This window comes from Podarcis filfolensis (assembly GCF_964270895.1).
Source record: "Podarcis filfolensis genome assembly, chromosome: 6".
Lineage (NCBI taxonomy): Eukaryota > Metazoa > Chordata > Lepidosauria > Squamata > Lacertidae > Podarcis > Podarcis filfolensis.
Genome location: NC_139609.1, coordinates 44,069,395 through 44,096,747, shown reverse-complemented (window position 1 = coordinate 44,096,747; position 27,353 = coordinate 44,069,395). Strand labels below are relative to the sequence as shown.

The 27,353-nt window shown below is 41.8% G+C and overlaps 1 protein-coding gene across 2 annotated transcripts; it reads left to right on the top strand.

Annotated features, from left to right (window-relative positions):
• Positions 1–20: 20 nt before the first annotated feature.
• Positions 21–13,814, top strand: SHISAL2A (shisa like 2A). 2 transcript variants are annotated; one of them, XM_083619525.1, is made up of 4 exons: positions 21–462; positions 3,694–3,839; positions 6,894–6,976; positions 11,193–13,814. In XM_083619525.1, exons 1-3 carry the CDS (start codon positions 281–283, stop codon positions 6,923–6,925), a joined length of 360 nt encoding a protein of 119 aa, XP_083475651.1. In that variant the 5' UTR covers positions 21–280; the 3' UTR covers positions 6,926–6,976; positions 11,193–13,814. The 2 variants fall into 2 exon arrangements, with proteins under 2 accessions (XP_083475651.1, XP_083475652.1); XM_083619526.1 differs by having other exon boundaries at positions 24–462; positions 11,196–13,814.
• The last annotated feature ends 13,539 nt before the right edge of the window (positions 13,815–27,353 follow it).

Below are 27,353 nucleotides of genomic sequence, written 5' to 3'. Positions count from 1 at the left end.
CCCTCCGCCTTGGCTTCAGCAGAGAGTCCGTCAGCGGAGGTGGAAGGGGCGCGCCTGTGGCGCCTCAGAAGTGGCAGGAAAGGCGAGCCGGCTCCTCCTGCGCCCTTGGGTTGCGCCTGCCTGGCTGCCTTTCTTCCTCCCTTAGCGCGGGCGTCTTTTACCCGCTCTGCCTCCGGCGCGCGGTTCCTTGCTCTGCGGCGCCTTCGATTCCAATTCCCCGCCGCTTCTGAAAGAAGAAGCTGAGCTGCCTGGCCGCAGACTCCGCTCGCTCGGCTGCACCATGAGCGCCGACTGCACGAGTTACATGAACGCCGACAAGGTGCTGGTCAGCGCCTTCAGCTGCCCGCGGGAGGACGGCGAGCCCGGCTCCATCTACTGTTGCGGCTTCCAGGACCTCAAGTATTGTTGCGATGATCCGAACAGCTTCTTCCCCTACGAGCACAACTACATGTGGTGGCTCAGGTGAGACCAGGAGGCAGGCTGGGGGGGGCTGCCCGCCCACTCCACCACAGTGCCAAGACCCTCTGGTGTGAGTGTGTGTGTGGAATTAGTGGAATGCGCTCTGCACACGCTCAGAGGTTGTAGAATGATTCTGTGCCCGTTTCAGGGCTGCCTTAGCAGCAGACTAAGCTTTGGCACGAAGTTAAGCTGAGCCACTAGCAGAGGAGGAATGTGTGTGGCAGGGGTGTGAATCTGCAAACTGGTAATGTAACCAAATATGGGGACTTTCTGCAATCTAAGCCGATTGTATTATTTTAGGAGGGGATTTTTTACCCCTGTTTTAGCAACCTTGTAGCAGCAGCAGTGTGAGAGGATCGTTTCTTTGCAGCGAGACAAAGAGGTATGCTCAAGAGACGACTTAACATACAATAATTTCCCCTCTTGTCCTTTGAATCATTGTATATCCATTACTGACAACAACCAGGGTGACAAAAGGATGGGTTCTTTGAGACTCCAATGCATGCCTTTTCATTAACTCTAATTAATATTAGTGGTACAGAACAGGAGAATGGTAGCTACTAGCCTAGTCTAATTAATCCAAATGAAAGATTTGTCTCTTTGTAGAAATAACTCATCATTAATAATGGGCGAAAGAGTTTTCTTAACAAGAATCTGATTTGGTTCAAACTTAATCCAGGTGGTTTTAGGCAAGTCATGTTATATTCACAGTGCAATCCTATGCATTTCCACTTGGAAGTAAATCCCATTGAATTCAGTGAGGCTTAACTCCCAGATAAGTGGGTACAGTATAAGCTTGTAGCCTCCATGTCGCATTTGCAATAAGGATAGTGTAGCTGTGGCAAGGCTTTGTGCAACCTTGGAAAAGTCCACCTGAGTTAACAAGCTGAGGGGGCAGGGGGAGGCAGAATCCCTTGTCTAGTCCTCCAATATATTATTGTATTTACTTGTGCTCAAAAGAGGAACAAACTATTGTAGAGGTTTCCCTGCCTGGTTACCTGGAGGTGATTAATAATTGCCACAGGCAACCAACCCTATGAGTGGTTTACAACAAGCCTGTACTAATACAAAGAAAACACTTTGAGCACTTTTTAAAAAGTTCAATGTTACTGCTAAGTTTGTATGAGTAAAAGATAAAAAAAATTCTCCAATCTGAAGAGAAACCAAAGTATTGAATAAGTTTATATTTTTAAGGAGTATCAACTGTGATCACCTGGATATTGAGTAAAAGAGTATTTGCAAATGACATCTTGTGGGTGGGATCCTGCCCCCCATCATGTGTTCAGTGACACCTACTGTACATGCATACATCACTAAGCACTGTGGCCAAATAAGTGGCTCACAGGAGGCATAGCCTTGCACATGTATCATCAAAGTTGAAGCTTTCTGGAGCGTAAAACTGTCATAGTAAGCAATTGTGAGTTTTAAGGCTTAGACTTCTGACACCGTGTTGAGTTATTTCAGAAAATTAGGCAGACAAAATAGCTACTGACAAGAACAGTTATTTTATTGTCATGACTAGTCAAAAACAGCGGCACTTTCAATGCTGACGGCATCATTAGGGATGGGATGTCAACTATGGTTGGAATAGCAGCATAACACTTAAAGTTCCTCATTACACTCTCTTCTCTGCCAGTTTCTTCCTCAGAAGTAACAGATGCCATCTCAAAACAAGAATATCAATCATCAGTGACTGAATTTAGGTACTAATCTATGCAGGCAGATGGTGCTACTACATTTCATGTGAGAGAAGTCCACCTCACAGAATACAAAATTTCTACAGCAAAGACAGTGCTGTGTAGGAATTAAGAAGAAATCTGCAGAATTTCACTTTTTTCATATTAAAAAGCAATAATTTTATACAAAGGATCATTCAAAATAATGAAGTGGTACAGTCCATACTGTAACCTTGGGACTCTTACCACCTGTTTCTGTTGCAGGTGAAGACCAGACCAGCAACATGGAATCTAAAATGGGGGCCTGTGGCAAAACATTTGCTTCAGCACACCACTTCTGTTTTAGTCCATTTAGAACTGAATATCACAATGGGTGTGTGTGGCTTACAGGCATATTGTCCTTCCTGCAGCAGAAAGTTGGACTAGATAGCTTCAGTCCCCTTCTCTCTCTGAGTCTATGTTTATCTTCCCGGGAATAGTGAAGGAATGTGTTTGCTGTAAATAGCAACAAAAGGCTAGGATTTATTCTTGTACAGTGGTACGTCGGGTTACATACGCTTCAGGTTACATACGCTTCAGGTTACAGACTCCACTAACCCAGAAATAGTACCTCGGGTTAAGAACTTTGCTTCAGGATGAGAACAGAAATCGTGCTCCGGCGGCACGGCAGCAGCAGGAGGCCCCATTAGCTAAAGTGGTGCTTCAGGTTAAGAACAGTTTCAGGTTAAGAACGGACCTCTGGAACGAATTAAGTACTTAACCCGAGGTACCACTGTACATGCAATGTTTTTCTATAGGCGTTTTGCATATCAATACTTCCTGTACCTAATAAATGGGGGCAGTGTCAATTTGCATTTTCTTAGTACAGAAAGTATTGATCTGATGTGTTCTTTCCTATTCTACTTAATTCAAGAGGGTTCTGGAAGCTTCTCTGGGTGAAAGAAACAAGCAGAAGGTTCATGATGTTTGGGTTATTCCTTCAGAGAAGCTGAGTACAGCTGGTTTAAACTGGATCTCTTTTCTGTCAAGGTCATGCTGACTATAAAAGTAAGGCCAGAAGGAGCCTGGGTTTCAGTTTCTCTTTCTTTGTCTTTTCCTTCTCGTGTGGTGTTCTGTATATAGGGTTAAGGTTTAGTCTTATTATAAGTTATTGTAAGTTTAAGTTAAGTCTGCTGCAACTGGATTTCTTATGGACAGTGCCAATCCTGATTGTATTGGATTTGTGACCATTATGCTCATTTGCCTTTGGTAGCAGTAAAGCGCTGCTGGATGAAATACAATTGCCTCTGGTCTATTTTTTGGGAATTCTGCAACGTGTTTAAGTTTTTACTCTGCTAACTATACGTTGGAGTTCTGCTCTGGATCAATAAGAGTAGAATTTCATGACAAATTCAGTTCCCATGAGAATATTAAAGACAAATCAGTTTATCTCTATTCTGTGAAAATATCTGTCTTCCTTCTTTAAGTACATGTGATGCTGATGATTTCTTGTTGTGATGTGCTTGACAATGCTCCTAGAATGTCCAGCACATTAAATTCTGTTGCTTTCTTTTCTCAGTGTTGGAGCACTTATTGGCTTGTCAATTGCAGCAGTGGTCCTGCTGGCTTTTATCATCACTGTGTGCGTTCTTTGTTACTTGTTTATCAGCACGAAGCCACAAAGCAAACTGGATAGAGGCCTCAGTTTAAGCTTACAGTCAGCAGGTAAGAGCTCTTCATTCAGCAGAGAACATTCAGATGTTTCCTTAGTAGTTCCAAGATTCATCACCACCTGGGTTTTTAAATTGTTCTGATATCAAGCAGTCTCAAATTTTAGCCTCTCTCTAAATCAACACTAAGCTCTCCGAGTCTTCCAAATTCAGATGGCTCAGGCAACATTTATTCCTTCTTGAAGTTCTAGAGGCAAAAAAATATTCAGACAGTATGTAGCAGGAGAACAAGCAGTCCATTGGGCAATAGAACAGTCACTCAGTACAACAGTGAAAAGGAGCAAGCCAATCACAGGGCTTCATTTTATGCTCATTAGGAAAGGAAGGGAATGGGCTGTTGTACAGCTTGTTGGAAAAGATGCACACCTGGACTGGGAGGATCTTAGATCTTGCCACTATCATGTTGGGGAAGACCTTATCACCATTTGAGTGAGAGCTATGGCCTCACCTATAAACTGATCGCCACAGTGTCTTCTTGTCTTTAAATACAATATCAGAAGACTTATCTGATGCGTTCATCCTGGCAGTTAGGGGAACATGGATGATAGTTGACAGATCCTTGATTTCAAAGTGTGGTCATAATCCCACACTGTTAGTGCTCTGCAACTCCAAAACTGGTGCTGGGTCCAGGACTACATTCAGATGCCGAATCTGATTACCACATGCATGGTAGCCACCTTAATCATGGGCATCCCCACACTATACAAAGCATGCAGCTCCCTTGCCCATAACCACAACTGCCTGGTCTGGCTTCAGCTGCAGACTAAAGGCTCCCATTGATGTTAGCAAGTTCTGGTTCAGGCTAATCATCACCAATTTCTATTCCTTCATTACTGCTGATATACAGAAAATAAGACCAAACAAACTCATATCAAAGCTCATAATGAAAATGTTCATAAATGACAGGAGCCAACATTTCTTTAAAAAGAGACCTCCTGTTCACCTTCTTGCTGAGTATTATAAGCCAAGCTGCAGGAGCAGCAGAGAAATTTTTTCTAATACGAAAGATTTCCTGATTCCAACAGAGAGGTGTGGAAAGATCTTTGAGGTGCAATCATATTATAGAGAATTCTGTCAGCTCTCTTATCTTATTTTAATTAGCAAAAATACCTAATATTTTTTTTTTGAAAGGCAAAGTTGAGCCTGATAGAAACAGCAAGCTGCCTTCTTTGCTCCCTTTTTTTGTTAAAGGGTTCCTAATGGGACATTCTCTAGAGATGGCAAGCATATCGGCCTGCTAATTAAGAGATTCTTAGTCCTAGTTGTCTCATCCTTAGGCAACAGACTTACTCAATTTAATTCAATTCCAGATGAAAACTTTTTCTTCTGTGAATCCAAGGGAACTGTATTGATTATCCTCTGAAATTGGAATTAAACCCATCATCAGTCTCCAGCTACTTTTCTAGTTATTATTTCAACCTTTTGAAATGGGGAGAAGGGGGGGGGGCAGTTGTGCTGTTCCATTAAAGCTCTAGCAGCATATATACTGTCAACTAGTGGTGCAGCAATAAGACTGCTAGCACGTTTGCAAAGCTAAGCATGATCTGGGATGGTTTCAAATTGTATGGGAGGGGGGCATGTGTTGAGATTCCTGCAATGCAGGGAGTTGGACTAGTTAACCCCTAGGGTCCCTTCCTCTCCTCTGCTTCATGACCCTGTGATGTAGGCTGATTCTCCAGATCCTCCAAAGAGGTTTCCTTCAGTGGGGTCATGACAAAACCTCCCATCTGGAAGCACCCCCTTTCTGCCTCATATGTCGTCATAACTATGGTAAAACAGTTGATTTTGTGGAACTTTATCTACCATCAGAAAACACCAGGTCACAGCAGAAAAGACAACTTAGCCGTCAATGGACTAGAAAAGGAATAAGCTTTAATGTCCGTCTTTGAGCAACAATTGCTTGCGGGTACAGATACAGCAGCAGACATATTGGTCTAATTAATAAAGGAACTTCAGAATCAGATAAACTCGTTTATTTCCTGTTTTTTCCCTTAAAAGAACGACCTGGGGAAAGATCACTAAGTGGCACATTTGGTAGCTATGACAACCTTAATTAGGTTGATTTGAAATATATATATGTGAATTTGAAGTTTTCCAGCTTGTTAAAAATGATTATTATACTCTTGAGTGTGTTAACTTAAATTTGTTGATACCTGTTCTTATCTCTCTTAATTATAAGGTTAGCTGATGATCAAGTTGCTTTATCATAACTGGATATCTGTTCATTTCCTTTGGAAATGAACATGCTTTGAATGTCCCTAATCTGCTTAATTAGAAACAGTAAAGCTGTTGAAACTTTCTACTTGGCCTTTTTAAGTGATAAATCTGAGGCTTTGAGGAACAGCTGACACTCTGCGCAGTAAGTGTTAAAAGGCCAAATGCACAAATTGACTTTGGTGCCTCTGCTTATTAGGGTTGCCAACTTACTAGAATAGTACAAGATGCATTTTAATTGTGACAATAGAGCAAGTTCAGAACCAAGAGGTAAACCCAATTTCAGCTTGTGCAGCCATTGTCTTCCTAAAACTTGCTTTGTCAGAAGCTCAGAGATCAGATCTGGAAAGAAGTTATGTTAATTCATCCTGTCAAGAGTAACTACCAGGGGTGGTTGGGGCAGTGCTGCAGAGCTACCCACCTAACACAGTAATCACTGTCACTTATTGAGATGATGCAGAGCAGGGCAGGGCAATGTGCAAGGTTGGGGCTGTGCAAGCACACCAATGGATTCTCCCACCAGTGTGCACACACAGCCTTGTTCTAGCTGCTGCCTTGCCCTGGTAAGACACCTCCCCACTGCACTGCCTGCTCTTGCTAACTATGTGGCTGAAGCATCCTTTATTTTCTTAGAGTCAGAGCCCCCTTTTTTCCTGTCATTGGACCCAAGGCAGTCACCTATCCAGATAGTGATCAGACTCACTTAGCTTCAGCAAGGTGATAGCTTCATGTACCTTCAGACCATACCAGCAGAACATCCTCATTAGATCCTGTAACTGAAAGATGCCTCCTTCATTTCAGGTTGACTGAGAAAGATGTCCTTTTTGTTTTTCAGGTCGAGAAACTAGAGGAAGTTCTTTATGTTAAAGAAAGGCGTGTGGAACAGGACATGTACGGACCAGTTCTGCAAGCAAACAGGTACAAGTGCTGTTCTCATTACAGCCCCCAGTCTCTTCTTTGTAGATGAAGGAATGTTTGCTTTTGAATTCAGGATCAATGAGAATTGTTTGCTATTTGAAAGGCAGTATAGGTGTGTTCAAACAAACCCCTTCACCTGTACAATGGCGGAGGGTGTGTTCCCGCTACCCTCTTGTGCAGTCATGGAACTTGCAAGATTGTTCATTTGAATGCCTACTTTGTTACTGTATTATTTAGTCCATAAGAGTCCTTGCCGTCTTTGTGACTTTCATTGAGCAGGCCCATTCAGGTCAAATATTAGCTTTTGCGAAATGCAGGGATTAGGTAACATTGGGTTATACCCAGTACTGATGTTCCACTAGTGCAGTAGACTTCCATTTGCACAAGGGAACTTTCCCCATTCCTCCTCTCCAGACCCCTGTGCACTCTCCAGACACGCCCCTCCAAGTATCTTTTGAAGGTGCACAGTGAGAGGAGAGGAAGAAGTCTCTTTCTGTCACCCCCTTCTCTCTCGCAGACTGCTGAGTAGAACAAATCACTCTTCTTAGAAGTGTGAACCAATCACTTGGCAGAGGTTCTCCCCAAATCTTCCTTTTCTTATTCTGAGCTACCTGGGGCTAGTCCAAGACATTTTGATGCTTGAGGCAAACCACAAAATGGTACTCTGCTCCCTGCCAGGAAGGAAGGGGTGAGGGAAGATCTACATCAGGAACAAAGGGGGAATAAAGATCCCTTTTAGGATCTTCTGCCTCTGGATCCTGTCACCCGAGGCAATCGCCTCAACTTGCCTCATGGGTGGGCTGGCCCTGCCCCTTACCCCATGAAATTAGGCTGAAAGCCACCGGTTGCCCTCCCCACCCTTATGCGATGCTAATGAATTTCACAACTGACAATTCGAAGCATTAGAACTCATTGTGGAAACAGCCAATGAAACATTTTCATGAAAGCAAATATTCTGGGACATGGACCCCTGGGTAAGACAGGAAATTAAGTTTGGGCTAAGTAGCTTAGCATTGTTCTACTTCCTGAATAATGAGTGTGGATTGTTTCTTCCTCAGAGGGATGGGGAGATAGTATGTTGTATTGCAGTGGTAACATTTCAGGTGAAAGGCCAAGTTGTCTGCGTCATAGAGCACATAATTCAGCTGAGACAGAAGGATTTAGCTATTGAGAATAAACACTGATTCATCTGGACAGAAGAAAATTATTTTTGTAGTGCACTTGTCTGTGGATTATTGAAAGGGAGGCAGCGTAGTGTTGCTGACTGATCAATGAGGATTTGAACTAAAAATGCTGATAAAAGAAACATGCTTTAGTCAACAAATGAAATATACTGCATTCCTTTGGTTGGCTTTACAATCTTGTTTGTGAGTTTCAGGGTGCATTTTTAAAAATAACTTTTTATTGGGTTTTATAAACAAGGATCATAATAAATGATACAAATAAATAGACCAAGTCTTCTTGTCATGTGTAATATCTGCAACTTATGGTTCATTATTAGCGTTCAGTGTGTAAGTTCTTGGTTTGTGAATTGGTTTAAACAAAAAAACAAAGGGGAAACAGGGTAGAACAGAGTTAACAGATAATGTTCAACATCGCAGCGCTAAACACCTTGTAATCAGAAGCCCTTGTGTTTGTGCTTAGATTAAATATGAGTAGCAGTCATTTTCCTCTTATGTTACCAGTGAAACAATATAAATCCTTGGTATACTGATGAACATGGGAGGCAGGGTCAAAGTGAAGATAATAAAATTATTAATAGCAGGGGCTTTTTCTCCAAGCTGTTTTTCTGGGTCTTGAAGCAGAGCTTAGAGTTTATGTAGATATACTTCTTTCTTCCATGTCCACGTGTGTATTTAAGATGAGGAAAACGATCTGATGGCTAATTCAGTGCAGATAAAAAAGAGGGCTGGAAAGCAGCTACCTTAAATTTCTATGGTTTTTGCTTAATGCAGAATTGTGAATGGGAACAGATCAATCCATGGCCAAGGAGGAATGCATATATAACATATGCTTTCTATGGTACTTAGCTTGATAGCCTAGAAAGAAAGAAAAACCATGCAGTTTAATATTGTTTTTAAAATCAGAGCCCTTGGAGTTTCAAAAGCAAGTCTTCTCAAGCATATATTATAGAAGTGTAACTGTCCTCCCCCCCCCCATGCCACTTTACAGTCTTCTGCTGCTCATGAAGAAGCTGGCTGTTTCCTTCTGTTTGCACTTTGTGCCTGTTGATATGTTTTATTAGTACATATTTGAAATGTGGCTTGATCAGATCTTTCTGCTGTGCCTTTGATACACACCTGTATTGCTACGTCCTTTGATGCACAGCATGACAGAAAGTAATGTAGCCAACTGTGTGAGAGCTAGCACTGATTCAACAATGGGACTGAAACCTGATTCGATGTAGTTATACAGTAGTTACAAAGCACTACATCAAGCACTAAGCTGGTGTAACAGGAAACCTTGTTCTTGCACTGACTAGTCCCTGTGCAAATGAAATCTTTGTTCCACCACTGCAAGGCTGCCCTACTCCATCTGCTGGGGGAGGAGCTGAAGCCATGACACTGTAGCAGCAGTACCTGCAAGGATCATTGTCAAAGCAATGATTCTTTAACATCAACTTCGTTGGACTGGGCATGTTGTTTGGATGTCTGATTATCGTCTTCCAAAGCAACTACTCTATTCTGAACTTATAAATGGAAAGCGTAATGCTGGTGGTCAACAAAAGAGGTTTAAAGGCTCTCTGAAGGCAAATCTTAAAAAATGTAAACACCGACAATTGGGAAACACTGGCCTGTGAGCGCTACAATTGGAGAACAGCCTTTACCAAAGATGTCATGGACTTTAAAGATGCTCGAACTCAGGACAAAAGGGAGAAATGTGCTAAGAGGGAGGCACGTTTGGCAAACCCTCACCATGATTAACTCCCGCCCGGAAACCTATGCCCCCACTGTGGAAGGACATGTGGATCTAGAATTGGTCTCCACAGTCACTTACAGATTCACTGTTAAGACTGTGTTCATGGAAGACAATCTTACTCAGCTACGCCAAAAAGAAGACCTGCAAGCCCCTTTCATGGAGCAGCTTTGGCATCCAAGAGACTGACTTGGGGCAAATAGGATGGAGAAAGAGGCAAGGCTGTGCACGACATTTGTATCAGCATTGCTCTGACAAATGAGTGGGGATTTTATTCAGGCAAATGGAGTGAAGTTTCATGGTTGTTTTAGCTGCTGAAGTGCAAGCCTTCCTAGCACTCTGACCTTGGGCATTATTGATCCACTGTCCCCAGCAGAATGCAAGAGGGCATTTTCCTACTTCAGCTACTATCTGTTGATGAATCTGTTTGTGCTTATGGCAGACAGCTGTTGATTTGGCTAAATTAGTGACAAGTCAGATGTGAGGTCAGAAATCCACTAATAGACTCTTCTGCATTTTTGTTATTGTGCTGTTTTGGAGGTTGGCAGAGTAGTGCTCTGAGGAATGTTGTTTAACCCTTCCTTCCCATGCCCCTTTTCTGATGGAGTTGCTAATAGTTTCTTGTCTTTAGCCTCCTTTTGGAGCTAATAATAGCTTGGGAGGGGAAAGCAATTTGCACTAGAGAAAACACATAGGAAGAAAGGGTGAAACTTTCCCAGAGCTGATCTTCAAAGTCACTGTAAGCAAAACAGGAGCTGAAAGATCCTAATCGTGGATGTCCCACATCACATTTGATTTGGCCCCGTGCCAAGATATCTTTGTCATCTTCTTCGTGCATTATTTTAGGCTAGTATTAATCACCTTCTGTGCTTCATCACAGAACTGGATTGTTAACTCAGTGTTCTTTTCTTTTATTTTTTTAAAGCTTATACTTATGAAGCATGTGTAGAGCTACAGCTGTAGTAGTTAACGTGTTCCTGGGTAGGAAACTGATAGTACAATTCTCTGGAAGCAAGTCCAGTTGACTTTAATGGGGCATTCCCAGATCTAGGATTCTAGCCTGGGGTTCACATTCCTGCTTAGCCCTTGATCTTGGCTGGGGTAACATTATTTCTTGCTTCTAAGGTTATTAGTCACAGAGTTATTGTGCAAATAAAATATGATTGCCCCATGTATGCAATCCTGAGCTCCATGGAGGAAGAGTGAGATTCAAGTATGACAAAGACAAATCTATTCAGCAGAGAGAGAGAGAGAGAGAGAGAGAGAGTTTTTAATAGTGGTTTCTGTTTTGTTTCCATAGCAGAAAACTGCATCTTTCTGAACACACCAGCAAAACTGTCTACACAGCCCCACAGAAACAAAAGGAGTCTCTTGTCTTTAAGCTGGACTGGAAGAATCCAACTCAAGAAGCCAAGGAGCACTTTGAAAGTTGTTCTATTGCTGCTGTGAAACCTATTAATGCTCAGGGGCCAACCTGGACAAATATCCAGGAAAATGAAATCATGATTGTCACCATTCATGTACATTGCAGGCCCTGATCCAGTGACAACCTTCCCCCTCTGTTTTACAAGTATGTATTGGCTTATATTTGCAGGAATGTTAACTTTTAATTAAATGAGCTAAAAAAAGTAACCTGTTGTTCATACAGACCATCTTACATGCCCAAAATGCAAATGCAACAGTATATTTTGATCTGCATAACTTCTGTTAAGAAAGTGATTTTTTGTGCCCCAATATTTGCTTTGAATTATGCATCTGCAAACATTTGCGTTAAACACGTGGTTCTTTCTGAACAGACAATTGTGTACTGTGGAAACACATTTTAATGATATCTGCTCATACATATTATTTATTTATTTCTACCCCACTCTTCCTTCCCAGGGGTCTAAGATGGCAAAGAATATAAACAAAATCAAAACCTTAAGTACATTATACAAAGTAATATCAGTAAAATGATTTAAAAGACAGAATTCACAGTACATCAGACAAGGGATTACAAATGATCAGTTGCATTCACTCTACTCCAGAGGCCTGGATTAGCTGTTGGCAGAATCAGGGAGGGGGCACAAATGCAACTCTAGCAGGAGAGAGTTCCACAGTTGGGGTGCCACCACAGAGAAGGTCTTGTTCAATGTCACTGCCAAATGGGCCATGCTCACTGACCCTGAGCAGGGCCTCCCCTGCAGCTCTTAGGGTGAAAATAGGCAGATGTTGAGAAGGCACGATAACTTCACTATATTTCCTATTAAAGTTAGTTGTGGCAATTCAAATTGCAGCAAAAAACAACAGTGCTTCACTCAAGGCACCAACATGAGCCAAATTTAAAAGTGCATGCTCAAAGCCAAATTGAAGAGACTCCTCAATGTATTACATAATCCTAAATAGAAAGATGCAATTAGCAATTAAAACCAGTTCCATGAAATTGGCTTGATAAAATTAAAAAGCAGGTAAGTAAACAGTTTACTAATTTGCCAGGAGCACTTGAGGCCCACAAGATCTGCTTCAGTGGCTTACGATTTATAAAGACATCTGTTAGTGACACCTTTGTTCATCGGAGCAGCTGTTTCTCATTAAACCATAGGCTGACAATCTTCTATGCATCATGTTAACGATAAGCAAGCCTGTTTAGCTTACACTATTATTTTTGAAGGCTTACAGTGATCAACTCTCCTATATTATAGACATAAACTTGCATGGGGTGGAAAACCCATGGCTATATAAATAAATATTTCATTCCTAGCAGGAAAGGCATATTGTTTAGATCAAGGCTGCACATCACTTTGAGGGCCACTTCTGTAGTTCTGCTAACTCAAGTGAGCTACATTGTTATGTGAACCATAGAAAAGTATTTTGATTACAGTGTTAACACATTGTCATCTTTTCAATTCATTCTCTATTTCATTTCTGTGCTACGCAGTGCTTTCTCACTTTTCACTAATACCGAACTCTAATTTCTGATCATTTTTCCTCTTTTTCTTTCTTTCTCTCTGTTCCATAGTACACTGTCATTTCGTTCTGTATCCCAAAAGTGGGGAGGCTATGCCTTCCACATGTTGCTGGGCTCCAAGTGCCATCATACCTCATCATTGGTCATGTTGGTTGGGGCTGATGGGAGTTGTAGTCCAGGGTTTCAGGCAGGGAGACATTTAAAGCCCTATCTGGAGATGCTGTGGATTGAACCCGAGACCTTTCTGCAAGCAAAGCAGATGCTTTGTCCCTGAACTATAGCCCTTCTCCACAAACGATTTCTTTCTCTGCACAATCACAGGTCTGCATTTTGTTTGCTTGCCCCAGATACTGTACTCAGTTTCTCAACTGCCTTGTCTGTTTTTGCCCACATTCTCCTCCACGGAATTCCATTTCTGAATTCCATTCATTATCTCTCTGCTCTGCCTCTGTACTTTAGTCTACCAATCCTCTCTTTTCTTATTCACAAGTTTGTCTGCAACCACACATCACTTTGTTTTCCTCTCTCTGCATTTTTCCTTTGTATTCTGTAGTTTAGGGGCTGAAGCTGATATGAATAGTCAGAGACAACATGCCCCACCATCACAGGTGCTTTTATGATAGTTTTTTTAAAAGTGTCATATTAAATTGATTTTTGGCATGAGAAATGGTCTAGCATCTTATTCTGCATGCTCCATGCATCATGCCGGTACTCCAACACTAATTGCTCCATCTGTCCACTCCATTATTGCCAAAGCTTTTTTAAAAATGTAGAATGAGATCTCAACCAATTGTTTTCATCAAAATCCCTAAGGACCCGCTGCTCTTACCTCCGGAAAATGTGCATTTGGCATCACAGAAAAGGGACAACTTCAAAAGCTATTGTTGGTACTCTGCCATGCTTATGTGAATTGTATGCAAATGATTTAAATTGGTGATTGTATGGAAATTAAAATGTGGAAATTATTGGTTACCCCATCAGCTTCCTTAGTCATCTTTCTTTAATCTAAGATGGTTGCATAGCACCTTGTATGCCTCCTTCTGGCACCTCCTGCAGCCAAGCTGGTGCCAAGCATATTGCTTTCCTTTGAACCACATCAGCAAGGCTGAGAGAAGGGCCTTGTTGTCTGGGCAGCTCAAGACCTCCATACACACTGCCCAGGTTTGTACTCTGGGGAGGTCACTTTGGTACTGCTAACGCAGCAGTTTGACTTCACCCCAAGAGGTGCACTCCATTGTCTCTTGAGATAGACAGATGCCAACAAAAGGTCCCAGGAAATCCTGTCTGTCTAATGGGTTATCAGGGCTATGTGCGCAATAGGCATGATTTCCCCCCATGAGAAAGGTACCAGCTTCGCGTACAGACTGTTTATGCCTCTGTTTGTATGCTCAAGCTCTTAACTGTCATTTAATCAGTGACACATTGTAGTCTGAATCTCCAGCTAAGATTAAGTGGCTGCTTTCTTTCTCCTGCACACACCCCACCCGCCCCAATGATTTTGGTTTGCTTCCAGACAGTTGCATGGTTTCAACATCTCAAATGTCATTAAATGGGAAGTAACAAAGGAGGTTTGAAAAGAGTATCACAAGGAGGAGAATGCAGGGTTACTTGTTTGCAGGGTGATTCTTGGGACACAAGCATCATTTCCCTGCTTTATTTCTTTTCACTTCAGGTAGTGAAAAAGCAGGTCCCAGGTCAACAAATGTAGGATATAATAATAATAATAATAATAATAATAATAATAATAATAATAATAATAATACCACCTTTATTGTCATTGTACAACCCGTGTACAATGAAATTAAGCGAGCCTCCCCCCCCCCAACACTCAATCTCTTATCAAACAACACACCACCTTGCAAGTCAATTTCGCTGTGTTTTTTTCCGTTCAACAGCCTAACAGCCCATGGATAGAAGCTATTTTTTAGCCTGTTTGTACGGCTGATTATACTTCTATATGTCTTGCCCGAGGATAGAAGATTAAAGAGGTGATGGCTGGGGTGTGAGTCATCCCTGAGAATTTTTCTTGCTCTCCTAAGGCAACAATCCCTTGCGATGTCATCTAGCGGACTCAAGGGACAGCCCATGATATCATGTGCTGTATTCACCACCCTCTCTAGAGACCTTCTGTCCATGGCTGTCAGGCCAGCATACCACACTGTGATACAATATGAAAGGACACTTTCTATTGTGGACCGGTAAAAGGAGTTCATCAGTTGTTGTTTAACATTATTCTTTCGCAAGACCCTGAGGAAATGGAGTCTCTGTTGGGCCTTTCTGACCACCTGAGTTATGCTGATTTTCCAAGTGAGGTCCTCGCTAAGGTAGACTCCCAGGAATTTAAAGGAGGAGTTCTCTCCACACAGCCCCCCCCCCCCCGATATACAATGGGGCAGGTTCCCCTCTCTTCCTCTGGAAGTCCAACACCATCTCCTTTGTCTTACTAATATTTAGGTGCAAGTTCTTCTCTAAGCACCATGTAGATACTTTTTGAACCTTCCCCCTGTAAGCTGTTTCATCTCCGCCTGCAATTAGGCCCATTATGGCAGTATCATCTGCAAACTTAATAATTACTGTGGATGGATCAGATGATATGCAGTCATATGTGTACAATGAGTACAGGTAGGGACTTAGCACACATCCCTGTGGGGTGCCAGTGCTAAGCTTCAGGGAGGTAGATGTAGCCATCTCAATCCTCACTGTTTGTGCCTGATCCCTTCAGCCCATCATGTACTGTAGTGCATGGATGGATGGTTTGTCAGGATTTTTAGACTGCTTTTGTACATCTCAATGCACACCAAAATGAACAAAATGAAAATAGCACTAATACAAAGCAGGCATAAGGGAGAGAGAAACACACACATACTTCTCATATTGGATGCTGGATGGTAATCAAGTTCTGACAAGTTTTGCAACACAATTATCTGTTGTGTGACCTTGGGCATTCCATTGTCTCTCGAGATAAGATGGATGCCAACAACAACAGACATTGGGCAGGCCACTCTGCTGAAGGGGAACAGTAGTTTAGGGTGTGATCACATAGCTGAGTACAATATAGGTGAAAACAATATTCAGTTGGCATCAAGTGGTGGCTGAGGTGCTTAAGGGTTTCCGTGAATTGGCCTGATCCTCACCTCCCAGACCAACATGCAAATTGAAACATTGTTGTCCTTCAGATTTTGCACTTCTCTGAATTCTATGATAGTTTCTGGCTCCAAAAAAGTACAGAAGTGGAAATGGGTATACTTCAGGTGCTGATGGGACCATCCCTCTCAGTACTGGACAGCAGGGTATGTGTGTGTGATTGTTTCTCTACCATGCCCCACCCCTCAAAAAATCTGGGGAACCATACTTTACCTACCACACAGCAACAATTCCCAGCACCATTTTAAAAAATCAACAACCTGTAGTTCTCAGGATTCTTTGAGGGCAGCCACACGCTTTAAATGTACAGTGTGAATGTGACCAGGTAGCATCACCCAGGTGAGTGCTTTCTTGGCACACTTCACCAATAGTGTTGGCTGCAGTATCTTCCTAGCTCGTTCCTCTGAAGCTCTTTCATTTTAACAAAGTTGTGTCCTTTCACCCCAAACACAACTTGTCACAAGCTCAAAGATTCTTATTTCTATTTGTGAAAGCATTTCAACTTAAGGATGCTGAAATAACGACAACAGGAAGATATTTGAGAAGGGGAGCCAGCTGGGAAACCAACAGTCGATACTCTGTGTGTCCACCTCCCTTATTGAACCATCATAAATGTTGTACAAGGGCATTGCCTTGGAGAGAATACATTTGCTTTGATCAATACCAGTGCCTGCAACCCACTAAGGGCAATTTCTTTTGGTTGTAGAGCTCACAGCTATGCTTTCATGCAGGCTGGGGTTTTTTTTGGTTTTGGATTTAAACAGCTTTCCCATATTAGTTCATTGAACTCACACTGAATCAATGTGATTGTTTTGATGAACTATCAATACTGCAGTGAGCTCTTTGCACCTGAAGCCACCAGGGTATGAATGCTACATTAAAAATGGCAGCCCTACCATTAAGGCAGAGTGAAGTGGTGCCCTCAGCTTTTGGATGTCATGAAAGGATAGCAAAATTGTTAGATAGTCAATTTATTATTGCATTCACACTACCAGAGAGGCGGAGAAGCACCTGTGGGGTCAGTGCTGAAGTAACTTGACCTGCATAGGGATCAGTACACCTTAACCCAGGCTGGGTAGATTTGTTGCTCTGTGTATCTTGCTGCTGCTGGAAAGTCAGGTGCTCTAGCAGGGCTCTTGTGTTCTGAGGTATCATGTTCAGTGCTGTTCAAAGGAGTTATGTGAATGCCTGTTCAGTACTGCTGAAATTATTTCATTTCAGTGCCTGCTCTTGTCTGCCATTAGAAGCAATTGTCTAGTGGTGCTTTTCCTCTACTCACAGAGCCATTAAGAGGCTAAAGTGCAAGGCAGCATAATACGACGCAGTGAATATTGGAAATGTGAGGTCAAATTTCCACTTGATTGTGATTGAGTTTGGGTGACCTTCAGCAAGTTGCTTACTTGCAGCTTCAGTCGCCCCATACTGAAAGTAGCGGTTTTGTGTCCTAGGGACTGAAGGTCCTCTAAAACCTTGGATGGAACCTCTTCCCCAACTGGTAATATAAAGCTGAATTTTGAAACAGCCGGGCAATTTCAAGTTGGGGCAAATTGGGAAGACAACAATGAGGATATACTGTCCATCTCATTGTCGACATCAGGGGTAGACAACGTGATGCCCTCCAGATGTTGTTTGAGTACAGTTCCAATTAGCCTCAACCAGCATGACTAATACCCAGGAATTATGGGAGCTGGAGTCCAACAGCATCTAGATGGCGCCACTTTTGCTATCCTTGGTCTACACCATAAGGGCAGGGGCAGGCTCATAGAATCATAGAATTATAGAAGTAGCAGGGCCCCTAGGGTCATCTAGTCCAACCCCCTGCAAAGGAAGGAATCTCAACTAAAGCATCCATAGCAGATGGCCATCCAACCTCTGCTTAAAAATCTCCAGGGAAGGAGAGTCCACAACCTCCCAAGGGAGTCTGTTCCACTGTCAAACAGTTCTTAATGTCAGAAAATTATTCCTGAAAGTTCCAGAAAGTTCTTCAAACCTGTAGATCTGCTGCCATTATATCTAGTTTCGCCCAAAATCTGTGGTTCCAGCAAAGTGATGAGGGCAAGAAATTACCATTTGAACCAAGGCGAATAGGGAGAGATGAGGTTAAACTAATGGAAGTCCAGCAATGAATTTGGGAACATAGTAAGGTAGTTTGTGGCAGCACATGGGAGCAAGGACCAATATACATGTTATGTTATTGATGTACACACTCACTTGGTAACTGGCTGTAATGGTTATAGGGGTTGCTCGTGCGTAAGTTGCCGCCACTCCTGGCTAGGTTGCCTGGTTAAACCTTTTCTGTCTGGACAGCCCTTCACTTCGTGGCTGTTTCAGTCGCTAGCAGAATCCGTCAGTGGGCGTTTCTTGAACTTCTTCCAGCAAAGAAGTTCTTTGACGCCAAGTCTACGCCTACTTTCCCTGCGCGGAAGTCTTCTGCGCAGGGTGGGTGTGGGTAGCGGAGGACCCGTGCTCTCCCCGCTGGTCTCCGGCGAGGAGTCCTGGAGCCCCCTCGCCGATTCCCCATCTGCCCCCCTTTATCCCTGGTGTTACGTTGATTTCCTTCCCCAGCTGATGAGTTGACTCTCTCCCTGCTGGGCCCTTCTCCAGCATCGCTTGGGAGCCTTGCCTCCGCCTCTCGCTCCGATGTCAGTTCCCTGACACTGGCGTTTATAGGAAGGGAGGGAAGAGAAGAGAAGCCACCACAAGGAAGAGACTAGGATGGAAAATAGCACACTGTGTTTTGACCCAGGTCAGGTACTAGCATTGAAAATGACGGGAGGAAGTGAGAAATTGAGGTGAATGAGGAAAATAGGATTAAAGAGCATAGTAAGCAAGAGGACTACAGGATTAGTGAGTGGTGACTGCAGCAACTCATAGCATGATCTTATCTCTGAGTGATGCTTTCATGGCATAAAGAGGATCTCTCCTGAATCCTTCACAGAGCCAGAAGATATGATAAAATAGCAAAACAGTTTTTCAGGAACAATATGTACTTTCTCAAGCTTAAGGATCTAATGGTAAATGGATATTTAATAAATCTAGCTATGGTCTCAGCTGCCATTTTTCAGGAAGTACTACACTGAATACATAAGTACCACATGTTAAGAAACTCAGCCTTTTGTTTGTCACAAGACCAACAACATCTTATTTGTCATTTTTAAAGGAAAAACATGTCATGAATGATATGGCTTTTTATAAACTGTTTCTCTTAGATCCACTAATTTTCCCACCATTGCTCTAGAATGCCTGATTTCTTCCAATGGGAAGTCTTCGGAATGCTGGTGAGTTGTCACCACTGTAGTACAAAACAGGAAATCAGAATGCTCAGGCACTAAGAATGTGTGTGTTTAGGAATCCTTAGAGTGGCTTTGGCTGTGACACAAATCTGGAGAGAGCAGAAAGCGCAAGGGACTTGTCCTTCCAGTTTTCCGGCATCTCTACTATGCCCACAACAGAACTTTCAAACTTCCCCCATCCGAGAGATGTACAAATTCTGTACCTGAGGACACCTTATACTGTATATACCCCAAGCAGGGAAGATGCAAAACTTCTGTCAGAATTGTTGGAGATGTGAAGGAACAGGAAATGGAATGCACTTTCCCCTCTGTTCATCTGCATCCACAGCACATCTGAAATATTTCCTGGGTGTTGTTTCTTTAACATTTAAAGGTTAACTGGCCACAATATTTTGAATAAAAATGGAATCTTCCTCTAGATCTGACAGTGGCAGCTTAGAGCTCTCGATTGACTGGCTATGGTAATTCTTAGGACTTGCTTGCTAGAAGTGAGCATCTGCACCTCTCTCTTTATCTGCTTTATAATTTGGATGGTTTGGTATGTCAAAATGATTTTATATGCACACGAGTCTGTCCTAAGGCTGCAGCAGTACTAGATTACATTCAGATGCCTTTTTCTGAATATATTATTTTTTGTTTTGTTTTACTGAGGTACAATGATGTCAGGTGACTCAGCTTCAAAGGAAAGAATCTACGTGTGCTCTTTATTTCTTTTTGTTTGCTTTATTTCTTCTTTCACATGGTGGCTCAAAATAGCTGTACCTGGGAAGGAACCTCTGCAGTTCAAAGCCAAGATGCAAAGGGAGCCAGGATCAAGCCAGGGCTGCAAAGAAAGAATCAAGAGCACACCCTCTAAGTATGCTCCTGATTCTTACTTTCCATCACAGTTGTCACTTTTTAAATTTGGTGCCTCTTTCTCCTAGTAAATAAATCAGGATATATGCTCAATAAACAGGCTGTCTTGGAAGTGACCTAATTAAAGATGCCCTGGGTAAAGATGTCCAATTCAAAAATATTTCACTGTTAAGTCTATCTGTACCTGCACTGGCCAGAATTTTCCCCATTTCAAGCTGTACATAACTACTGTTTGCTTCTAACTTTTGTTTTCTCAGAGTGCAAGACTCCAGATTATCCCAGATGTGTACTATCTGTTGTGTGAAGCTTGAATTGCTCTGGTCTACCGATAACACCTTGCCAGATCATATTGTCCTTTCAGGACATGCAATGCAAGTTTTTGAAACGTGCAGCCATGCCTTCTGGATTCCCTGCAGAGACTCCCTTCTGACTTGTAAAGGAGAATCCTGATGGATTTCTTAGAATTGATTGGCGCTTGCTGTGCATCATTTGCAAGGAAGCAAACTATAATAAACTACTTGACTATTTTTAGGGGAGGCATGTGAAGTAATAAGCTAGGAACACTATTTTGCATTTTATTTATGTTGCTTGCAATTTTTTGGTTTTTTGAACTGAATAATTAACTTATTCGCTAAATAAATTTGTGTTCTCCATTTGGGAAGGTGCTTTAACTATGATTATCACACCCCACCCAATGCCTTTGTTCTCCTGGCAAAATTACAAAGGTTTACATGTGTGTTCACTTTAGAAAAGTAATTTGCTTGGTTTTTCCTTCATAAAATACACCAAAAGCAGTTTATAAAGTGTTAAAAATGATACAGTATTGTAAAATATTTATTCCGAACAAATATTTATGCTGGCGATAAACAGAACCAAAGCCAAAAGTGGTAGGGACAATGCTCAGTCTCTCTCTCTCTGCAGGAAATTGACAGAAGTCTGAACTGGAAATGGACCAGAAGCCAGTGAAACCAGTGCAAGACTGGCAAGATGTGCATTTCACCCTGTCCCAAGTTATTTATCTAGCTGCTGGATCCCTACTAATTGTAGTTACAAGACATTCAACTAAGGGCTCATCCATACTTGTCCCATGCCTAGAAAGTATGGGTCTGAGCAGTTTTCTCCTTGCCCCGTCTTTCCCAGGAAAAACCTGTTCTGTAGTGCGAAACTGGAGCAAACGTAATCCAGAGAAAACCGAAATTGCCTTTTGCTCTAATTGGACGCCAAAGAGTGGTTTTCGCCAGGGGAAAGCAGCAGAACAAGAGGAAGTGTGGATCAGCCCTAAGTTTTGCTCAGAACTGACCTATTGAAATTAATGGACCTAACTTGGTCATGTTCATTAATTTAAATGTCTCTGCCCTGAGTAAAACATAGGTGAATATCACCCACAGCAGACACTGTTACAGTAACTGAAAAAAGTTCTAACTTGAAACTTGATTTTAAATTACACACTGGAGGACCTATTTGGGATGGAAAAAGAGTTAGGTGTTTAATGGATTCTCAAGAAAGTGAAAGAGAGGAGTGTTTTCAAAAAGTTAACTCTCCAATGGCGTAATGGATGCACTTCTCTCTAGTGAGTCATGCTGAATGTTATGTCTGAAACAGTGGTCCCCAGCAGCCAACTTGCCTTCCACACAGGAAAATGAGGAGAGTTTGCTAAGTCACTGCCATTCAAAACAAGTTTTGAAATAGTATTGTGAGTTCATATTTTGATTTAAGACATACCTACTGTCTACTGCATCTTTCTACACAAGGCACCAAAGATTACTTTTGTACAAGTACCGTACTTGAAGGCAGCTCTAGACATGCAGCTCATTATTGCAGTCACCAATAACCAAATATACAAATTCCAAGTGCAAGCATACATACAGCTGTACATTCCAGGTATATGTTCATTCCTTATTTGATTATGTCTTAGCTGTAGCAGTGGTGGCTTAAATCTAGAATGTAAATTACTATTCTGTACATTCTGTGCTGGTATAATATGTAAACACAGTACTGTATAGGCCAGCAATACTAAACAATTTCATTGTTTGTTCGTAGCTCTGCATTTGAAGACAAGCCAGCTTATGCAGCATCATTTTCTAAACAACCTTGAAACATGACATTTAAACCCTTTCATAAATGAATGCTATGTCTTTTTAAAGCACAGTTTGGGAGTAGATAAATGTAACTTTCTCCATTCATGGAAACCAAGATAAAGGATTAACAATGCAATCTAAGATGTGGCCACTAAGCCCCACTGAATTCAGTGAGGGTCAGTGTGTTTGGGACTGCAACCTAAATGGGACATGCAAAATAAAGCAAAGCATTCCCACTCTTAAGGGTCCAAAAGACGTGAAGGGCAAGGCAGCAAAAGTGGCTATGGGCAAGTTTTGCTTGTCCACAAAGAGAGGATAGAAACAAGCCAATAATGTAGAGAGGACAGAATTAAGTCAAAACATGGGAATATTTTCCACAGACGTGTGAAAAGCACTTTCTATTACTGACGTAGGAGCAAAAATGCTGATAACACCTCTCCCTTCTGAACACCCTTTCAGAATGAATTGTTGAACCGATTTTGTGACATCATCATGTAATCAAATCCAATTGGATTACAGGACATTGTGGCATTATCATGCTAGCTGAATGATGTAGCCAGCAAGAATAAGATGCAGTTCAAAGAAAAATATGATCCTGGAACTATGAGTCAATATTGAGCAACTGTGAAAGTGGAAAGCAGAGGAGGGTGATGGTGTCAGGGGTCATAAAAACATCTTTTTCATTCCAAAAATGTTCCACTGCAAATATTTGGCACAGCAGTAATGTGAGCTTCTACTTTCCACCATGAGGACCATTGCGAAATAATAGTAGGGGGATTAGTTTATGTAACAACACCTTGCCTCTGTGGATTCCAATATATGACAGGAACATATCCTGTGCTGATGACTGCTTCACAAATAATGATTTAGGGGAAAGCGAATATGGAAGAGTGAATTTTAAAAGCAGCAAGATGGAGATTTCTGATTGCCATCTCAACATTCATGAAAGAAATAGGTAATGGAAGCTTTAAAAGCTTGAGTTGCTGACAACAATCTTATCTGTGCTGATGTCAAGTGATGACACCACCTGTTGCAGGAGTGGCTAAAATCCTCTTATTTGAAGGAATATGAAGATGCAGGGGGGGACTCCAGAACCAGCATCTTTATTTATTCCTATGTTTCTGGATTGACACTGATCTTCATTATTACAAAGTGCACTTTAGTGTAGGCTGGATTCACAGCTATATTACTGTGAATAAAACCACCATGAGTTTTTTTATGTGCCATGCTCCCAATCATGCAAAAGGGCACCTATCCAAAAGAGTCATTTCCAGCAATATCCATACAAAAAAAAATTCTCCCAGAAAGCTGCTGAGAGTAATTGTAGTGATTAAGAGCTATGACCTGCCAGCCCTCAAATGTCAGTTCATCCATCGGCCAGAGCAGCAGCAGACAGCTCCCCAACCTCATCTACAGGAAAGAACACACTGTTCCAACTGCCAGTTATCTGGGACTGCAAAGCTGGAAAGAGGCACACCCTGTTCTCAGTCAACAGTCAGGTGGCCTAGGGCTACCGAGAGACTGCATCCCCTGCCACGCAGTAAGAACATCTTGACAAGGAAGAGGCCAACGTGGCCTCCATTAATTTGTTTAATCCTCTTTAAAAGCCATCCAAGTTGGTGGCTATTGCTACCTCCTGTAGGAGTGAATTTCATATTTTAACTATTTGCTGTATAAAGAAGTGCTTTATTTTGTTTGTCCTGAATCCTGCAACCTTCAGTTTCATTGTGGATGAACAACTTATACTCACTTATACTCACTTAAATCAATTGATAGATTTAAGTGAGCATGTGTAATGATTGAAAAAAGCTATAGAGACAAATGCAAAGAAAGAAAGCTGTGAGCTGAATATGCCTTGCCTCCAAAAGCCTCTCTCTGGTAATCTGGTATGGGACAGAAGATTTGCTGCCTAGCAGCCTTGTTGGGAGTGTGCATGCTGTTTGCAAATATTACCAAAGTACCCCCAGAAAGTCTCTGGTGCTCTTTCCTCCAAAGGAATTCCAGTTAGAGTAGTGCTATGTCTGGATTATGCCCCTACTTATGGGAAGCAGATGGCCTAACAAATAACATAACTATGTTGGAGGATCCTCTTACTGGAGGGAAGTTACTGACTGGGAGGGGGAAACCTCTGTGAGTGACCTTGCCCATGCGGTGGTGATACATGGTGAACATATCCTCCCTGCGCAGGGGTATAGGATTGCATCCTATGGAAGCAGCTTCCTACATCACATTGAGCATATGTGTGCATGTATGCTGGTGCATAACAGGCACCGTCACTGAGTTTTATTATTGTATTCATATTTTTACCACACTATGCCATCGAGTCCACAATTGTCTGCACAGTTACTTGAGCAGGAACTCCATAAAGTTCGTTACTGCTTACTTCTGAGTAAACATACATAGGATTTGTATGCACAATATACAGTCGAGGATAATTACGCTCTGACTCAAATTGTCCCTGGGATACAAAGGCACAGAGTACTTCAGCATGAGTCATGAGACATTAATGCACTTAGTAGTGCAACCTCAAGCAATATTTAGCATTTGCTTGTTTTGTTTTGACAATTAGAGCACATAGTTTATCACCAGTATCAGGATGAAGGTCAAGGAAGCTGTATAGGGATGTTGATTTTGCCCTATACTCTCTATTCTTGGTACCTGTCCTATTTACATAGATATTAGATGGCACACGGATCCAGGGAGCCTTTCCTTGAGTCATATTTGAATCTCATGATTGGGAATATTCTTTTGAAGTAATAACAGCCACAGGGGCAAGCAACTCATCTCAGGATTGCAGAAGGGGTGGGGGCAGGGGAGAGAAGAGCTTTCTATCCTTTCTTCTACCACTAGTTTCCTGTTGAAAATCCTTACCTCCAAAGGCTACCGTTTACTTCAGAGGGCCATAGCCAAGTCAATTCCTGCAAATTTGCTATTTGCAACAAATGACAGATTTGGGGCTAAATAGCAACTGGAGGATTTTCAGCAGGAAAATATGTGGATGAGGGCTTCAGTCCTATGGATAAAGCCTGACTGAGCACTGTGGGACTTCATTCCGAGTTCTGCAGATGGACAATAGTCAGAAGTAAGCTGTGGCTTTTTAACATGAGGGGCTGCTTCGCCAAGTAGTCACTTTCCCCATCTCAAAATCTCACCCCTGCTCTTTCCCACTCAGACTTGCAGTCTCCCAAAGTTGCTGTTGGTTAAGAACATTTTCTACCTGCTCTTCAACTCAAAAGACTTTCAGAGTGGCTCACAGGTTATTTAAAAACAACAACCACAACTCTAAATAGTCCTTGATGTCAAGCATGGAATAAAAACCATTCAAAAAGAGAAAGAGCCCAATGGAGCTGGTGTCTCCGCAGATCAGATTGAATGACCCTGCTTCCCTGCTCTCCCTCATAAGTCCTGCGAATGATACATGTAGCTGCATATATCATCCACTTTAGCCCAATGAGGCTTTCTGCAGGTTTTTTTTAATTGTAGGCACAATATTCATTATTCTCAACAGAACAGTGGGTCTCTTGTTGACTAATCTGCTTCTCTGGGTCTTCAGTTAACAGTATCTATTCTCTTATCTGAAAGTGTTGTGTGCTTACCCATTACCATTACAAATTGTCAGCTGCATTCTGCAGATAGGAAACAGTTCATTCCAGATAAGAGCATATTGTTTTGTTTCTGGTGAGTAGGAAACTTTCACAAAATAAAAGGAAGCCTCCGATAAACGCATCACACATCACTGCCTTTGATTTATACAGGCTCCTGCTGTGAACTGTTATCTGTTAAATTGCCCCTTTGACTGGAAATCAGTGTGTCTAAAAGTCAGAATTCAAGCATGAATTCCACTCCTTTTTTAAAAAAAAATCCATCATTTAAAAGATTGCATATATACACTGAATACATACTAAGTTGTTAAAATATCTTCAGTCAAGATTCTTCAAGCATTCTCCCATTCAGGCAGCTAAGAAGCCGAACTACATCTTGTGCCTTCAGATCTTTTGAGACAGCTGGTCTAATCCTCTATATAAAGGGCTGGGTGAGGTTGTATAATGTGATGGAAATGCACTCTGCACATGCTCAAAGATGCCCTTTTCATTGCTAATTCACATATTGCAAGCCTAAGCCTGGTAAAGATTTATCTTTTCTCCCAGGCTTTTGATGTACTGAGATAGTGTTGTTTTGTTACTAGTGTGTTGACAAAGCTTCCTGTGGCTATCATGGGAGGCTCTGTGTGTGTGTGGTATAATAATGTATTTATGTTTATGTTTTCCAATGTGTTTTAAATCGATTAGGCACCTTTGGGTAACAAGCAAATAAAAATTGTAATCAATGAATAAATAACACGCTGGCGCTTTCAAAACAGGTTCAGCCTTGGGGAACCTTAGGCCCTTATCTCAGACTGTAATATTTCTGAAACAGGTTTTAAACAAAACAATAATATGTAAATTCGTATTATATATTTTTAATTCAGTATTTCAAACTCTAAATTGATTGCCAGAAGAAACAGTAGTTTAAAGCAGTGAGAAGACAGTCTAACAACTGTAACATGATGATTAACATCAGGTTATGGATTCCAAGGTTTGAAATTATCTTCAGCCAGACCATTGGCCCATCTAGCACCTCTCCAAGGGGTTTTCCCAGGATTTTTTGTTCCTTAATATGCATCAGGTGAAGAAACAAAATATCCCCAAATATCCCCAAAACTCCAGGAAGTTTTCCCGAGCCTGATACTAGAGTTTCCTTTATAGTTGCCAGATTTTCAGCTGGAAATATTGCAGGCTATTCAAATAAGCTACCCACTCATAGGATTCAAACCTATAACCTCACAGTCTCAAATCTTGTGAAAGGGCTAGACTCAACTTTTGAGCAGTGCTGGAGGTTTATTTCTATGTGACTGACAAAAAAAAAATCATCCTTGAAACAACTGCACCAACAACACACTATACATTTCACATCAAACCCTCCAACCATGATTGCGTAAATTGCTTTCTTTAAAAACCCATGGGTTTTCACTTTGAAAAAGTCAGCTGGGTCAAATCCTCATATGTGGCCCTTACATAATAGGTTGCCTTTGTGACATCACAAGTAGCCTTTGTTATGTCAATAGACATCACTAGTTGCTATGGGTACATCTCAACACCTCCCTT

Bases quoted from the DNA above. Each gene is read 5' to 3' on its own strand.
- SHISAL2A (XM_083619525.1), top strand. From the start codon at position 281: ATGAGCGCCGACTGCACGAGTTACATGAACGCCGACAAGGTGCTGGTC. The intron at 463-3,693 runs GTGAGACCAGGA...TTCTTTTCTCAG, and splicing joins AACTACATGTGGTGGCTCAG to TGTTGGAGCACTTATTGGCT. The intron at 3,840-6,893 runs GTAAGAGCTCTT...TTTGTTTTTCAG, and splicing joins TTTAAGCTTACAGTCAGCAG to GTCGAGAAACTAGAGGAAGT.